A 17,844-nucleotide genomic window follows, 5' to 3' on the forward strand; every position below is an offset into this window, starting at 1 on the left:
ATATGACAAAAAGTTATTCAAAAAAAAGTTACAAACTGAATGTTTAATCCAGCGAACGCCCGCTCTGAAGTCTATTCAGAGTGAACACACGTCTTCAGTCACTGGAGAGTATCCTTAACACTGTTTAATCTTCTGCTCCCCCATGACCAAACTGAGAGGCATGCTCTATCAAACTTTGAGTATTTTTACCATGAAATGGGTCGAGTGTTGCTGAGGGGATTTAGTGAGAGACTCATGTCATTCACAGTTTGTGAGCAGCAGCAGCCAGTCAGCAAGTTTACAGCTGACAGAAATCACCGCTTTGTTGCAAAATAGAGAATTTAAATAGAAGTGCGCTCATACAGAAACTGTAACAGAAGCAGGGATAACAGAGTGGTGTTGTCAGTGGTTCATAAATGTTTGAATAATAAAACATTGACTGCCAAAGTATGGTTATGGTTCATATGTCATATTTTAATTCAAGAAATCACTATCCCTGCAAATTATAGCACCATCATCTGAAAGTACATTTGCACTGACACAATATATACATTTGTATACACATTCAAACATATTTATTTTACTTAAACCGATATATTCCTGCACTTTAACTTTATCTGCATATTGAAGTATGAATGCTTGTTGTTTGTATGTCGTCTTCTCCTGAAAGTTGTACGTCTCTTGTTTGTTTTTCTGCAGCTTAATAAAAAGGAGTAGCTCTACTCATCTCATTGTACCTGTATAATGACAATAACGGATTATACTATATTCAATCCTTATTAATCGAGGCAGGGTCAGGAGCCAATCACTGTGCTGGTTGTGTTTTAGCACAATATTAGATAAATGCAGCAGTTTAACCTGGGTTCAGTCGACAGGCAGGGAAAACACTTTGTGCTCACACAAACATCAGTAAGTGGCAAATGCTTCATTAACCAGATCAGCTAGGACCAAATAGCTTATTCAGCGCTTTTAATGTAGTGTGTTATGTCAACAGGAATAATATACAAGCTTGTTTCGAGAATTATTTAAAGGCCCCAATGCTGGAATTGAACCTGGGATGTTGCATAATGTGGCAACAGGTCGGACAAAACCTTAGTCCGCACGTCGACGCGTCACTTAAAGTTTCTCGAGGACTCAGCCATTGGCAAATGTGGAAAGTTCCGGGCTGATTAGAAAATATACATGGAGGTTGCAGCAACATCGTGTTTCATGACGAGATATCTGTCACCACGGCAACGGCATATGAGGACACCCCATAATAGGCTCGATGGCTGCATCATCATCAAACATGTGAAGTTTTGGGCCGCATGTTCACTGGAGTTGAGTCATTTCTAACTAGTTCAATGTATTTTATCTTTCTACATTTGTTCAGTTTATTTTATATTTTGTAACTCATTCAGTATATGCTATATGGTATTTTTTATATATATAATTGATGTCATTTAATAAGGGACAATAGTGGTTTTAGTATGTCTAAATTGATTTATTTTTTCTTTACTATTTTAGCCTTTTATTAAAACCTTTTTATAACCTTGTCTTGAAAGGTATATTACTGCTTCTGTGTTGTATTCCTCCTCATGTAGAGCGACATAACAACGTTGTCCATACTTCATCCGCACTGATCAACGTCCCCATCTGAAAATGCCATTTCATCAGAGTTGCTATGGAAACAGCTTGTGTTACTCCCACTGTGGGACTTGTGAGAACAGGAGAATATTAATGCAGTGTTGTAAGTTAACATGCGTGTTGTCAGCCATCGGTAGGTTGTATTGGGTTCATGGCGTGTGGGTTAATTAACAGACATATGGTTGGTAGGGTGGAAAAAAAACAACGCTGATGGTCTCGGGGGAAATGTCTGACACATTGTTTACAAGAGATGCAGACAGGGCTCCATGTGGGTTGTTGACAATATAAAAAGGTATATATCTTCACAAACAACTCAGTCACATGTTTCTGCTCAGGAGCTGTGCCGAAAATACTCAGCACATCTTAGGTTATATTCCCTTTAGTGCCATGTTTGTGTCGTGTTAATACATTTTACTCATGCACATACTATTATGTGTCATTTATTATCATCATCACAAATGTTTTCCCTGCAGTCTGCATGTTGATCTGTCCTTGGCAGCAGCTCGTATGGCTTCAAACACTGTATTCATGTGTGTTTTAAAAGCACTTGGAGCGATATCTGCGACTAGAAGAGCGCAATATACATTTAGACCATTTACGGTTATTAAGGGTTGTACTCTGGTACATAAACCTGTGCATTAGTGTCACTTTGGCAACAAAATACATTTCAGTTGAGGGTACAGCTGTCACCATCTTTGTATCAGCAGTTACCATCGTTACAGGATTCAATCTCTTCTATCACATGGTTCATGGGAAGAGATCCTGTACACACACACACACACGCACGCACGCACGCACGCGCACACACACACATACACACACACACACACACACGCATGCACGCACACACACACACACATACACACACACACACACACACACACACACACACACGCACGCACTCACACACACACACACACACACACACATATCCATGTCACTCAGGATACAATGGACTGACTCAACAGTAATGTCATTTTTCATTTAAAAAACTCTAGCTGTTATAATGGAAGTGTGAACTAATCCTATAAAAAGACGAGATTTCATTTTTTTAAATGTATTTTTTGGCGAGTGTTAAAAAAACATATTTTAAGATTTTGTTTTATTGAGTAGTAAATTATGAGCTGCTTGTCAGTGTTGTAGGTTGTTAAAAACAGACTTTAAAAGCTGATTAAATCTGTAAAATATGTGTATACTACTGTATCGTCTGCATAAAGTTTAACGCAACATTTAAAACAAATTAAGAGGAAGTCATTAATCAAATTGGAAAAAGAAGTGGACCAAGAGTTGAGCCTTGAGGAACACCTAGTTGTTGAACAGCTGTGTTAGATATTTATTATTGTATTATTCCCCTCCGCTGTGGAAGATGATTTCCAGAGATGGGAAGTAGTGGAGTACAAATAGTTTGTTACGATAATACGATAACACTTTAATGGTCGGATCAAGTCTGAAATTTGACTTGCGTCACAGCAGCTCCATGTGTAACATGAACAGACATCAAGACACAATACATGAAAAACAAACAACAAACATTTAACATAACATTACGATCACTGAGAGAAAACATGCCTGTCAAAGAGCCTTCAGCGTGCATTTGATCTGCATTCAGCTCTGTGTTTACTGAGAGGATTGACTGGAGCACAAAGGATGCTTCAAAGGATGCTTCAGTCTGACTTTATTGAATCGCGAGACCCTGTACTTAAATGCATTTTTCTGGTATCAGTACTTTACTCCACTACTTATTTTTCTGACGACTTTTTACTTTGACTTCTTACATTTTAAACACAAATACCTGAACTTTCTACTTCTTACATTTTGAACTGAAATACCTGTACTTTCTACTTCTTACATGTTGAACACAAATACCTGTACTTTCTACTTCTTACATGTTGAACACAAATACCTGAACTTTCTACTTCTTACATGTTGAACACAAATACCTGTACTTTCTACTTCTTACATGTTGAACACAAATACCTGTACTTTCTACTTCTTACATGTTGAACACAAATACCTGTACTTTCTACTTCTTACATGTTGAACACAAATACCTGTACTTTCTACTTCTTACATGTTGAACACAAATACCTGTACTTTCTACTTCTTACATGTTGAACTCAAATACCTGTACTTTCTACTTCTCACATGTTGAACTCAAATACCTGTACTTTCTACTTCTTACATGTTGAACCCAAATACCTGTACTTTCTACTTCTTACATGTTGAACCCAAATACCTGTACTTTCTACTTCTCACATGTTGAACTCAAATACCTGTACTTTCTACTTCTAACATGTTGAACTCAAATACCTGTACTTTCTACTTCTTACATGTTGAACACAAATACCTGTACTTTCTACTTCTTACATGTTGAACTCAAATACCTGTACTTTCTACTTCTTACATGTTGAACTCAAATACCTGTACTTTCTACTTCTCTCATTTTCCAAACAGCTGGTTCCTTTAGTCTGAATGTGTGTTTGATGCGTGATCATTATTCTTTAGAGTCATTGCGTGCCTATTGATTTGAACACGATCCGTGTATCCATCATTTCCTGGTCTTCTCTAAAGAAGAGGGACCAATGGAAACGTTGTCATGTTGCCGTTGTTCAGCATGGAAACATTCATTAGCTAACAATGACATTATTGTTCTATTAATATAAAGGGAGGTCAGGTACTCTTTAAAGCAGCTGCTAGTTATGGGTACTTTTTACTGAAGTACATTTCAAAGCCCTCTTTACTTTGACTTGAGTAAAGAAGTTTAGTCAGCACTTCTACTTTCACCAGAGTATTTTTAAACATGAGTATCTCTACTTCTACTTGAGTAAAGGATGTGTGTACTCTTGCCTCTCTGCTGATGTCCTCCCCCCTGCAAGAGGAAGTGTGGAGGTTTGTATTTCAGTGTGTCCGTGCATGACTCTTCCTCCTCTTCAGATGCTGACCTGCTCACTACTTGCCTGATTGCTTCCTCTCCATTCTGTCCAATCCTAACCTGCACTATGACGATCTCAAACACTGCTCATCTTTTAGGTGAGTTATACATTAATATATCAGCGGTATCAGACTGAACTTCTTAGTTGAATTCCTCAAATATAAACTACTGCTGCCAATCATTAACATTTTGTAATCAACTTAATTACATGACAGGTTTTATAATGAATCAAATGAATGCATTTTATCACATATTTCAGTATTTCTGGAAAAATAAATTGCAAATTCAAATGTATTAATACATCATATTCATATTAATATGTATCTTGTTCAACAGTTACGATATCACTTTAATTGTAATGTTTGTATTATTATTTAAAATGTTATTCATTTTTATCTATATTTTTAACCGTGTGTGAATCCTGTGTTTCACTCTGAACCTGTTGCTGCTATAAACGCCTGAATTTCCCCAAGGGGATAAATAAAGTTCCATCTTATCTTATCTTAATACTGACAGTGTAGAAATGTCACTACATACATTGGCATAAGCATTAATAATAGCTCTCAAATTGTGGGTTAGAAATGATGAGAATCTTAAAAATGTCTTAAACAAATCGTCATACGCCCAGCATTCCAACAGGTCAGTCAAGTGGTCAATATTGATGCAGATATTTTCCAAGAACACAACCGATAACAGCATATTACGGTGATAATCTTAACAAAAATGTATTTTTATGGGGTTTTTTAATAGCATATTTAGGGTAGAGATCATGATATGTCACTCTTCTTTTTAAGGCAGTGTGGTACTTCAATCAGAATAATCATAAACACTTAAACTCCCACCACCCTTAAGGTTTCAGTTAAAACACAATGCTGATAGAAACAGTAGAACAGTAGCAGTGCAGACATGCCTTTCATAGCAAACACACTGCAGTTAGTTTGAAGGGTGTGGGCTCAGTTTGAAAAACCTCGAGAGCATCGTCAGTGAGTATCACTTACAAGACCCCGGGGGATTACTCTGACCTAACAGCGTATTTAGGACGCACCTGAAGCCACACAATCTCATTTCAGGGGTAATTGTCGCCCATTCCCCAACAATGGACTCACTTAACCCCCAGACATCTTTTGAATCCCACCCCCTCTCTTCTCCCCTGTCACACTCTGTAGTCTAATCCTTCCAGCACACCACCTCTTTTGCATTTCGTCAAAATTCATACATTTTCCCCGCAAATCAACCTAATTAGAAGGAAGGCGTGTGGTGAAAATAAGTCTTTATTGCTGTCATCATCAATATCACACTCCTTATCTGGGTCACTGCGCACTGATTGGCTGCAGAGCAAATGGAGTGGAAACTTTCCATTTTGTTCAGGAGCCTTTCATGTTTTGAAACGCACGCCCACCGGGGGGAAAGGATGTGAATATTGGAGGATGTAAAGAGTTAACAGGTCTCTCTTTTTTTCACACAAACACCTTGTTGTGGAAAGAAAAAGAAAAGGACCATAAATAGAAAATAGGCAAGATAAAGGTTCGCCCGTCTTCTGGGGACTGAAGGCTCCATTCAATCACACTTGATAAGAAAGCCTTGGGGATTAGTCAAAATATTTCTCCTTGGGTGGTGAGAAGGCTGCTCTGGGATCAGGTACTCAGCAGAAACACTGTTTACAGAGCGATAGCACCGGAGACTGCTTTGAGGCACAACAGAAGATTATCATTCCTCAACTTATCAAACGGAAGGAAGCGTTTTTGATCAAACAGCGGTGTGCAATTTTGCATTCAAGGTCAGAACATTTGTGGGTAAGAAAAACAGCAAGGTATTGGATTATATAACACACTTCTCTTTTTGTTTGTGTAACCACTTTCTCACAAATGAGCTCGCCTCCTCATCTTCGCACCAAAGAGCAAACGCAAAGAACTCTCAGCCCCCGTTCTCCGTCCTTGTGTTTCATATAACCCCGCCACAGTTATCAATGAATACCTGCTCATCCAAGGCAAACAGCTGAATACAGTTCAGGATATTTGCCAGAATGAGATATTCAGTGTGGAGAGAGTGAGTCATTTCCCTGTAGTCATTTTGTTTTTGAAAAGTCACAGATGAGGATGAGTCAGAATGAAATACTTGAGGGTGAATGCATTTTTAAAAGCAATTTCAATTTTCTGTATATTCTGGGATTCTCGCTCAAATTGCTTAGCAGGGTTGTAGCACTTGATGGTGACAAACAATGCTGGAATACTGAAAAGCAATCCGCCTGGAAAACACAACAATATATTCACTTTAAATACACACTCAGCAAGAGCTTTCATGTCACATGCATGGGACCGTCTTCAGACAGCTGGTGCATGAAAAGGAAGGACTCAGCACCTCTAGTTCAGAAGATAAATATCCTACTGTTTGGCAAGTAGTAGTTGCAGATTTAATTTTAACCATTTATATTACACTGGTCATCTTTATCTGAGAAAAAGTTAGTTTTTTATGATATACATCAACACATTTCAACAAAAGTTATTATTTGTCTTACATTTATTTACGTTATAATCCTGCTTCAAGTTTGTGAAATACAGTTTGCATAGATGTGGGTGCTCAGAAGGTTTTAGGGGATGTAGACATATGTACTTGGAAGTTTGTTAGCTAACTGTTGGCTACATCCACCAGGAAGCACTCCATGTTGAAGCAAATGTGCTTGTAGTGGCCAAACGGTGGTACTACAACTCCTGTGTCATTCCCATTAGGCCCAAAAATACTTTTTCCCATTGACTTACATTGAGAAAGAGACATCTTTAAAACAGCGGGTATCTTCTTTGAGGTAAACCAACTCCCTGGTACAATCACTTAAATAGCTTTTAAATTAGTAGGTCCTACAAGTTGTAAAATGTGCTTAAATCCAGAGTAGTAGTTTTCCTTCTCCATTCATTTGATTGAGCGAGACCAGACGTGACGGAGCGAGTTGCAGGTGGCGCATAAGGAAAAATGCAGATGAGCATGCTCTTAGAGGCCAAATGCAAGATCACCAGAAGATCCAGGTGTTTTCGTTTTCAAGAGTCAGGCCATGTATGCCTTATGGGCCACTGGAAAACTTCATGGATGTATAAAGAGAACTGAACAAAGTGTTGGAGGCGGGGCACATTCATTCCTATTAGGGTTGCTAGTCTATGGTTGCGGCATGAAGCTTTAAAACGGGACATCTGTAGATTACAAAAGTACCAGTATGTTGGCCCATAGAGCATGTGCACTACAGTTTTATTTTACAACATTTAGACCCTAATGATTAAATAACCATAACCATTTGTAGGCTTTGTAAGGCCTACAAATGTCCACATAACAACAACACTAGGTTGGACCGTTGTGCTGTTTGATTGCTATGCTGGTCACCGTATCCAGTGAGCAGCGGATTGGAAAGCCTCCGCGGATAGTTTGCGGTCGAAGTGCTCTTAAAACATTCCAAACAATCTGTACTTGAAAGTGCATTAACCTTCAACAGTAATGAAAGCTACACAGTAAAAGTCAACCGTCACTCTGATGGATTATCTGTCTCAAGCGGTTTGAAAAAAACCCGTATTATTGTCCTGATTTGTTTTCAAATCAAATGGTTGCATTTATTTTTTTCGAAAGAGAATAGCTACTATCCTATAATTCAGTGGTTCTCAAACTTTTTTCAATAATGTACCCCCTTTGAAAAAAAGATTCAGCCAAGTACTGATCAGCGCACAAAAAATTGTTAGGGAAGAAAAGCCTATATAAAGAGGTACAGCACAGCGCTGCACCATCAGAGTCTGATTCATTAAAACAACAACCTTGTAACTGAGAAACACTTAAATGCTACATTTCAAATGTTTACAATCCATCACTAAATTCATGGCAAACCAATTTTAACATCATGCAATAACACAGAGACGACATTAGCTGCATTTAACTGATCTTTTTAATAAGTTGTACTTACAATGTAGTGAAACATGGGCTTGAGCTTCACTGAGGACCTTTGTCGTTCTGACAGGAAGGCCACTGCAGTTATTACACTTCGCGTTTTGAAATATGTGTAACTCTGTTAATATAAAACCCAAACTGCTCAAACTTCCTTACTTTTCCTAAAATGTGTATATTTATTTATTTATTTTGGGGTGTGGGGAATGAAGAGAAAAATATATATGAGCATTTTATGAGCATGGGATTTTGACCCCTCATATAAACATATGCATAATGCTGCGCTATACTTTGCGGCCACACGCTGTTGCCAAGCAACGCTTATTGTTTAGGTCCTTTGATAAGCAGGCAGTCATATAATTAACTAGAACTAGAACTATCTAGATCTGATGGATTTGGACATCAACGCGAGTGAAGTCTAACCGGACGCGAGAGAGAGATCAGAGATCAGAGAACACGCAGCTCTGCATGATCACAGCTCCGCCGCTGTGACGGACCGTTGAGCGGAGCACAATTAAATACACTAAGAGTTAGACCTAACACACTTAGCTAGTCTACTCTGGAACTAGCTAAACTAGTTATACATATATGTATTCTTTACTGTCGGGTCACTTACAGGTTCAGCGAGCTGCATGAGACTGACGAGCTGTCAGGAGAGGGAGAGGAAAAGAGAGCACCCCGTTTATTGTTCCCATTTTATTATCCAGAGTTTCTGTATACCTTTGAAGAAAGTAGTTAATCTACTATTAGTAGTTTGTTTAAATGCATTAATTACGTTTTTTTTTCATTAACATAAAATAAATCTCACGTACCCCTGCAGTACTCCTACGTACCCCTAGGGGTCCGCGTACCCCCATTTGAGAACCACTGAATTCAATGTAAAAGTACATAAAATATTTTCATTTGAGTGGTTTGTTTTCCTCAGAGGTGCTAACATGTTCATTTATATAGGTCTACACATTGATTTAACTAATTGAACACATATAAAATGGCTTAACAGCATTGATTATAACTCAAGGTTCACACACAGAAAAGGGTTGTTTGCTAGCAGACTTATCCTGTTCTTGAAGCTTATCAAATTCATATTTATACATTTTCACACTCAATTCTGGGAGGATTCAGTCAATGCATTTCCCAACAGATGAGCATGGGTGACTTTGAGCCTGAATGCAACATTTTCCAGCCTGAAAAATGTTAAAACAGAGCAGCTGTTTCAAAATCAACAACGCTTTGATTCCTGGCCAAAAGTCAATGTCCATGGATCGGCTGTTCTTTGGAAAGTTGTAAAGAACACTGTTGAGTCAAACTGCCTTGAATAAAATCAGATAATGCTTTGTTTTACTTCCCCTTACACAGAAACCCTTTTGCCCCATCAACCATCTGAAAGAAAGGTCTGCTCATCAGCACCGCTGCATTTGGACCCAAACTTATTAAAAGACATTTGAGTAATTTTTAAAGAAGAAAGATTTTGACAGCAATTAATACAATGTAAAAATACACTTTGGAAATGTAAGTATTTTCCCGTATGCAAGCACTTTTTAACACTTTTTTAATCTGCATTCCTCAAATAATTACAAATTGCAAGGTCAAGAAATGAAAAAGACTCACCGTATGCATTACATACTTGTGTGTCCATATTAACGATATTTAACGATTGCTGTTTTCTATGTGAAGTACAAGTTCAGTCATTTATTAGTTTGTATACATCTGCAAAGTTATTTCTAGACCGGATATACCATTGCAGCGTGTGATAAATGTGCTTTTATGACTCCCCATTGCTTGTCTAACATTGAATGTTTGAGAGCTAGACCGACAAAGTACTGATTTTCCTCTACAGTAAATAGCATTTAAGGCATCATAGTTTGATGCTATATAAATCTGGCTTTCAGTTGAAATACTTGGCCCTTGTTGACATTATTCCTCCCCTGTAATCATTCATCAGCTGATGCTACAGGCTGCGGTCAGAGCACGCTAATGTCGATGCAGGACATTTGAGACACCCGCTGCCAAACCACAAATATGAACACACACACACACACACACACACACACACACACACACACACACACACACACACACACAGAAAGCTAAACACAGTGTAATTGTAAATCAATAAACAATTAAGGTACCACTACCACCATCATAACACACTGCTCACTGACCTCAAATCCCTCGGCGGCGACTGTGTCTCCATTTTCCCGTTGTGTTTGTAAGAGGACAATAATGAAATGGGTTCTCATCTAATATGTGGACACTCGCCAACAAAGCCTCAGAGTACGTGGCAAAGATAAAGCTGAAATGTGTTTCTTTATGCTTCTGCATTGTCAGACTGGAAATCATTCACAATTCACTGTGATGAATTATCAGCTTTTTTAAAACCTTACCTTTTAGGCCCCGAGCCTGTTTTTCAGGTCTCAGGCTTGAAAAGGAAAGGTCCAGAACAAATGACCATAACTACACTTCAAAAAGGGGAAAATTAATAATCTTTGTTCTCAAAGTAATGATAAACCTGTGAGTTGGATGTAGAAGAGTCAGAATCAATATAGATGTTTTTTATTTTAAAGAAAATTCAGATTGAACATAGTAGATGTTGTGGTTTCGGCCCCTTCGTGGGGCTTAACAGAACATTGTGAGAGTGGCATACGTAATATTTGACCAGCTTAACAGGAGAGCTAAGACAACAAATTACTACAGTTTATCCTGACTTTGTTTAATATTTCTTATATTTAATATTTAAACTTCATAACATTTTTAATGACAGTATACTAAAGGAACATTTTCAAAAAAAAGTGGACTTTTGCCACCAAATGTGTCATTGTTTTTTTATGAGATATGTTGGCTGTATAAAAAGCCTATAAACAGCATAATTAGATATAACACATTTTTGCTCAACATTTTACTTAAGTATGCAACCTTGATTGCTATCCTGTTAATACCTATATGCACATAGTTTTAATGTACTGTTGGTCCCATCATGGTGTGATTGAATGTGAGGTAATTACATGTGTCGTGCATTCTCATCCCAAAAGGTTACAGCTATTTTACTGCAACATCTCTGGTTTGATCCCTGCTGAGGCCGTGTGTTTCTCTGTCCGCCTCCATGCTATCGGCTCACTATAAAGATGTTTTTTTCTAAACAACTATGGTTGTCAAACAGCATATTCTTTCTCCTCTAGAAAGACACATAATACGTCTCTGAGCAGTTGATCCTATGCTCAGTACATTAGACACAGCTTGATCTCTGCGTTCCCAGAATACATTATACAAGTTGAGGGTAAATCTTTTGGCAGTCAGACGGGAGGACATGCAACAGATTTAATTTATTTTTAGGAGCAGGTGTTCTTTCATCAAGACCACTGCATTGGAGAACAAGGTTTGGCTTGACAACAGCCTTTGGCAAAACAAATAAATGCTGTGTCACAGAGCAAAGAGGTGATCCAGTCGTCGTTCGCTGCTGCAGAGTCTAAACTCTTCTGACAATGCACCGCCCGGCCAATCAAGGACATGAAGGTGCCCTTTTCCAGGTACATTATCGAGTAGCAGGGTGCTAATTATACTGTTTGCCTGGCAAGTGATGACACAGCGGATCAAATTATTGTGATGCCTTTCAAGAGTGGCACAATCTCGAAGAAGTGCCGTCCCCTTCTAATCCAAAGGTTCGATTTGTTGGGCAATTTTGTCGCTTTTAACTTTCTTAGGTAGAATTACTTCTAGGTTTGTTTCTGGGTAAGTAGAGCTTTTCAGAAATCCAATCAAATCTAAAAAAAATTATGTAATTTTATTCACTCTTGACACCTTTGGCAAATGTCAGAGTTTTAAATAGAAAGTAGTGCATGTTATATGTTAGGCACAGTTTATAAGTAATAGATAAATAAACTGAAGGTCCATGAGTGAAATAAGAGGCTTTTGGGGGATTTGTGAGAGTTCAAAAATGGCTCCAACAAGACGACCAACAATTCATGAATTTGGTCATGGGTCAAGGAATCCCTCAGTTATGTGTATTTTTCTATAGGTCACGCATAGTGCCTTCCTCATTCTGGACAATTGGCCTTACAACCTACACACACACCTTCATACCAACACATTTGACCTCCATGCCAAATATCAGGCAACTGGGACTGCTAAATGGTATAGGAGTGTGGATGGGAAATATGGGAATACTTTGCCTCAAGAAAGCATGGCGTTGCACAACAGCAGGTCGACTTTGTCTGGCTGAAAATCCCTGTGATTGTATTGCGCTCAAAAATATTCCATCGTGAGTTTTTTCCAATATACAGACCTCAGAACAACTCGAATAATAAAACAACAGAGACTTGTGTAGACACAAATTGATTGGGCTGCCCATCTTTTTCGAGGACATTTCGACATACGGAGAGTAGAAGCCAAGGATCGAACCGCTGACCCTGTGATTATAAGATCACCTGCTCCACCTCTGGAACCACAGCCTTTGTCTAAAGACTTTTTCACTTTTGAAAAGACAGCAGATACAACAGATCGTACACTGAACACATGTCCTTCAGCTTTGTGAGAGATTTAGATGAATACGAGATTTAGTCAAATGTACACATCTTTATAAGACAGGACAAAATGGAAAAGGAGATCGTCTGATTGTTTGAAGACATTTTCTTAAGAGAGTCACATTAATACAAAGATCTATCATGGAATACCAGTATTTTATATACTGCAGTTGTTATACCACATTTTTATATTCTGTAACATGTGTACATGGTAATATGCAAACTTTGCTTCAAAAAGTGTTCAGTTAGTTCATCCAAGAAAAGAAAAAAGAAAAAACGTTTTAAACAATATTGAACTCACCATGAAAGGATTACAATACCCTGCAAATGCTCACGGTCTGTGTCATAATGTCTTTAAGCGTTTATCTTTACCACAAGAGAAATCACAAAAACTCAATGCTTTGGGTAACTCGTTGGATTTGATCCTGTCTTCCATTTAAAATACTCAAAATAACTGATTAATGATTTACATAGTCCCAAAGGGAGGGGAGACAACACTGTGAAACTATAAGAACTCATATCGGGATAATAAGGAAGAGATGTGAAGAGTTTCAGTCCAAAACGCTAAATATCCAGATACAACATAAAGGAAAATCGTTGCCTGAGGTTTATCATTCAGTGTCTGAGAAATCTACAGAATCCACTCTGTAAAAATGAACTCAATTTCAGCACTTAATTACGAATGAGTCATTTAAAATAATTTCATTTGGTTTAATTTTTTTTTGTGTTGCTTTCAAGCTTTTTGGGGGTCATCTTTGTCTGTCACATTTTGGAACAAAACTCTTCAGTTCAGTTTTTACTGTAATTAACAACAACAAAATGATGGAGAGGGCAATACCATAGAGATAGCTGATCCACTTTAGTGATTATTATTTTAAATGACTGGCATACATTAACACATTGACCTGCTTCAGTGGCTTCTCTCTGGATTTAACAGAATGTTATCAAAGCATAGAAAGGTGTCAAACCTCTTCTCTGCTAAACATGCAAAGGCCACGAGTTCAAGGAAGAAACATTGACTATAAGTCAAGTACAGCTGACGCGAAAGAAACAGGATCATACAAGCTGTGTGTGTATATATTTTTTTGTTTGAAACAAATGCAAGTTAATCCTCTGAGACCCACAATAGGACATTTCCGTTTTTGTATATTTTTGTGTTGCCTTGTTAATTATCATTTTGTACCGTATAATCAAGTACACATCCCAGAAATCAGCACAACCTCAGGTAATGTTATATGCTACTCATTAAAGACTTCTATACAATATAATAGGTGATATTTGCCCATAAAATTAAAATAACTAAAAATGGAGCTTAAATCTTTAACTTATTTTATTAAAACAGAACTTCGAACCATAATATTGCAAAAAACATTCAACACAGAAAATGTCACACATTTGTTGGGATTGTGCCAGAAGTGATAAGACGCTTCTAACTTCTTCTGTTCATGAGTTATGCTTTGAAGACGGCTTGATATCTGGGATCGCATACGGCCCAGTGGGTCTCAGTGTTAAGCAGCCATTTTGTTTCTTTTCTCTCTTGTGAAGTGACAGGATCCTCTTGGTATTAACCTCAAAGGTTTTTTTTATGAGATATTGGGAAATGAGCTCACCTGTCTTCTTGCCAACAGGTGGACGAGAAGATTGATACCACTCTTGTGTCTGGACGGTAAATTAAAGGCTACCTGGTTAGCTTAGCCAAGCATAAGATTAGCTTAGCATCAGGCAATGATACGAGGACGACGTAACGCAGAAATTATGAAATAACATTTACTGATAGGTGGTTTTTGTTACCAATGGATAAAGACAGGCATGCTAATTCTTAGCTAACTCCCCTTTTTCAGTCTTGATGCTAAGCTAACATCTCTTGAGCTGAATCTTGCTCACACTGAAACAATAGTGGTATTGATCAAATTCTCAGCAAGAAAGGAAATAACTTTTCATTCATTTTCAATTACAAAAAGTGTTTTTTTAAGCGTGGAGAAGCAGTTTCACACCAAAATGCCTAAAAGTGACAGGACAGTTTCTCAAAGCGTGTGAATGTATTTGAAGGATGTGGTGTAGGATTTTACTTTTCAACACATTATTCTTTCCATAAAAGCATATGAAGTGGGAAGTGATCAAGAGGCTTCATCACCTCTTCAGAAAAGTGTCGTGTCCATGGCTCAGAGTCTCTGTGATTCGCAGTCAGCTGATTTTTCAAACTGCCCTTCAGCTTTACCACAAAAGACAACTTACCAGCACCAACACAGGTAAATCCCAAGAGAAATCGCCTCTAGATTAGGATGAAAACAAATACCATAGCTTCATACTTTAGCCACCCAGATCACAGTCAGAAAAATAACCAAAATAACACCCGAAAAAAATAAGTTAACATAATTTTGACACATAGAATTTTACAATATGTACATTATTTTTAAATTAAAATAGATTTGTCGGTTGTTTGATTGGGTAGGTCCTCTAAAGAGCGCTCCTTTTTGATTTTTTTCAACCATCCAGTGTTATTCCACATACGAAGAGTTCCCATTGAAACGTCAAAGCCAGCCAATCAGAGTGCAAGTAAGGCTGCCATCGTCCAATCGCCCAATAGTTTGTCGGTGACGTCTTGGGACAGGGCCGAGCCCTTAATGCAACACTATTGGCAGACACTTCAACCCTGACAAAAAGAAATAAATATAAAATATATGTAATATTTCTATATATATATTCATAAAACCAAACCCAGGATAGATTTAAATTCTGATGTGTGTCCTCTCCATACTATAATCAAACAGTGGCCTTGTTCCTATTGCCAGTCCACTTTACTCCCATCTCCATTTTTGTGTATTTTTGCAGTTTTTCGGGGGGGAAAAAGAAAAAAGAAGTCTTCTTCGAACCTGTACATCTTATACGGAAGTAAACAAAATGTAAAAGTGCGTGTTTTTTGAATATGTTTTATCCACTATATCCAAAAGTGTTACAGGCACTTAAGTCCTTCCCAAACATTGTAGGTGTTGTTCGACAGTGGAGTAGGTTGGTTTGGTTATTCCTGGATTCGTGTGAGTCGTTCTTGGGCCGATGCTAGCCCAGGATGTCCAGGTACACCGGCGTGGCTTTCCCCATGGCGAACAGGACCTTCTGAATGTCCTTAACGTTCAGTCGCTGCTGCGGTTCCCTCTGCCAGCAGCCCAGCATGATGTCGTAAACCTCCTTGGGACAAATCCGTGGCCGATCCAGCACCCGACCCTGGGTTATGCACTCAATAACCTGCAGAGGAGACAGGGCGGTGGAGTGAGACAAAACATTTTCACTGACTGATTGCTTCGGTTCGGTCATAATGAGAAACGGCCGACACTGAGCAGACTGTCCTTTGAGGTTTGAACTAATGAAACTGAGAAGAAAGAATCAACAGTATGCATTCACTCTTAAATGTGTCCAATATTAAAGGGGAACCAAGATCTTTGAGCCACAACACGAAATAACAACAGACTGAATATGTGCGGGGGTGGATGTTGGAGGTGTTGATAACATCGGGATTGATCATCTCTCTGTTGGACTTGTGCTCTAATTAGCCAGATGACTCACTCAGCTGTGACAATTTGACTTTATTTGTGTACCAATGTCAAGCCGCTGTAGCCTAATAGAATAGATAGGGATCTATTTGTGTGTAATGAATGCGCTGCACTGAAAAACTGCAGAACTTTCTAGTTGTTTTTTAGTTCAAGCATTGTCACCACATACACATGTACTGAAACCAGCTCAAACATTAAGTTAGTTTTCTTAGGTTATTAGGTATAATCACAAACAGAGGTAAATAGGAACAATGGAAAATCTCCTGTAAGACATATCATGGTGTCATGCTATTTCACGCTCTTACATCTTCTATCTGAAGCCTAATTATCTGGAACGAATGTACAACACACCTAATCTGTGCTTAAATAAACATCATTTATGTGTGGTTAATACTCAAGAGGGTCAGCAACACCTGAAACAACAACCAAGAGGGGAAACCCGTTTTTATTGTTCCACCTGTTGCCTATCGTCTTGTCATCAACAGACAGCCTTGAGACCCAGACCGAGGGGATGGAGCATCACTTCCTGCAGAGACATATGGAGCCTCTTTGCACAATTCCCCAGAACACAATCACAAGTAGTAAAGGCTACAGTGGTCATGGCAACAGCCTCCGCCGAAACAGATGTGAGGTAATTATCCTTGGAATAAACAACATTCTGGTTTTACCTTTTAACCAAAAAAGACTCCTTTTAAGTCGTTAACATAGCTGATGAAACCTAATTCCACTAATTCTATGTTTACATGCACACTTATTTAACCATTCAAAACACAGGCTGGGTCGTGTCTAACAGACAGAGCTTCAAACAAGCAAGAGGCAGAGGTTTTGCAAACTGCACTTAACGAGACTCGTATTCTGAATGCATCGTATACCAAAGAATGCTCATGAAGCAACATAGGCATATATCATGAGTCTTAATAGGAAATACTATGTGACAACTGTTATGGAATAATGTTCTTAGGTATTCAACCTTTCATAAGCTTCTCCTCTCACCGTCTCCTTTCCCATGGCATAGGTCTACGGCCTTGGGTATCGCTGCTATCTCTCGTAAAGGAGGGGCAGCTTGGGCGCATTGTCGTTGCCAGCTTATGACCGAGCACAAGCCGCCATGAGGTAGTTTATTGTTCAGGGACGGAGGTTCCCTGGCGCACATTATTTTCTATGGACGACAGCTCTAGTTAGATTCAGGGTCCATATTTGTTTAGTCTCCCTGATAAAGAATGTTGATCTAGATAAAACCTCGAACTACAGAAGAGAATCTTCAAATTCAGAATTTACAAGCTTTGCTTATGTTTATTGGTCCAGTATGTTTATGCCAACTAAGTAT

At 38.4% G+C, this 17,844-nt stretch overlaps 1 protein-coding gene across 1 annotated transcript in view; it reads right to left on the reverse strand.

Moving 5' to 3' along the window:
* Positions 1–13,001: 13,001 nt before the first annotated feature.
* The window catches only part of LOC117558004 (NT-3 growth factor receptor-like), a 43,620-nt gene continuing 38,777 nt past the window's right edge, over positions 13,002–17,844 (reverse strand). Inside the window, exon 6 of the mRNA XM_034233963.1 lies at positions 13,002–16,212. Within this exon, the coding sequence (XP_034089854.1) occupies positions 16,027–16,212 (186 nt within the window). The 3' untranslated portion in view covers positions 13,002–16,026. The remainder of the gene's footprint in view (positions 16,213–17,844) is intronic.

This window comes from Gymnodraco acuticeps, unplaced genomic scaffold (genome assembly GCF_902827175.1).
Source record: "Gymnodraco acuticeps unplaced genomic scaffold, fGymAcu1.1, whole genome shotgun sequence".
NCBI classification, from domain to species: Eukaryota; Metazoa; Chordata; class Actinopteri; order Perciformes; family Bathydraconidae; genus Gymnodraco; species Gymnodraco acuticeps.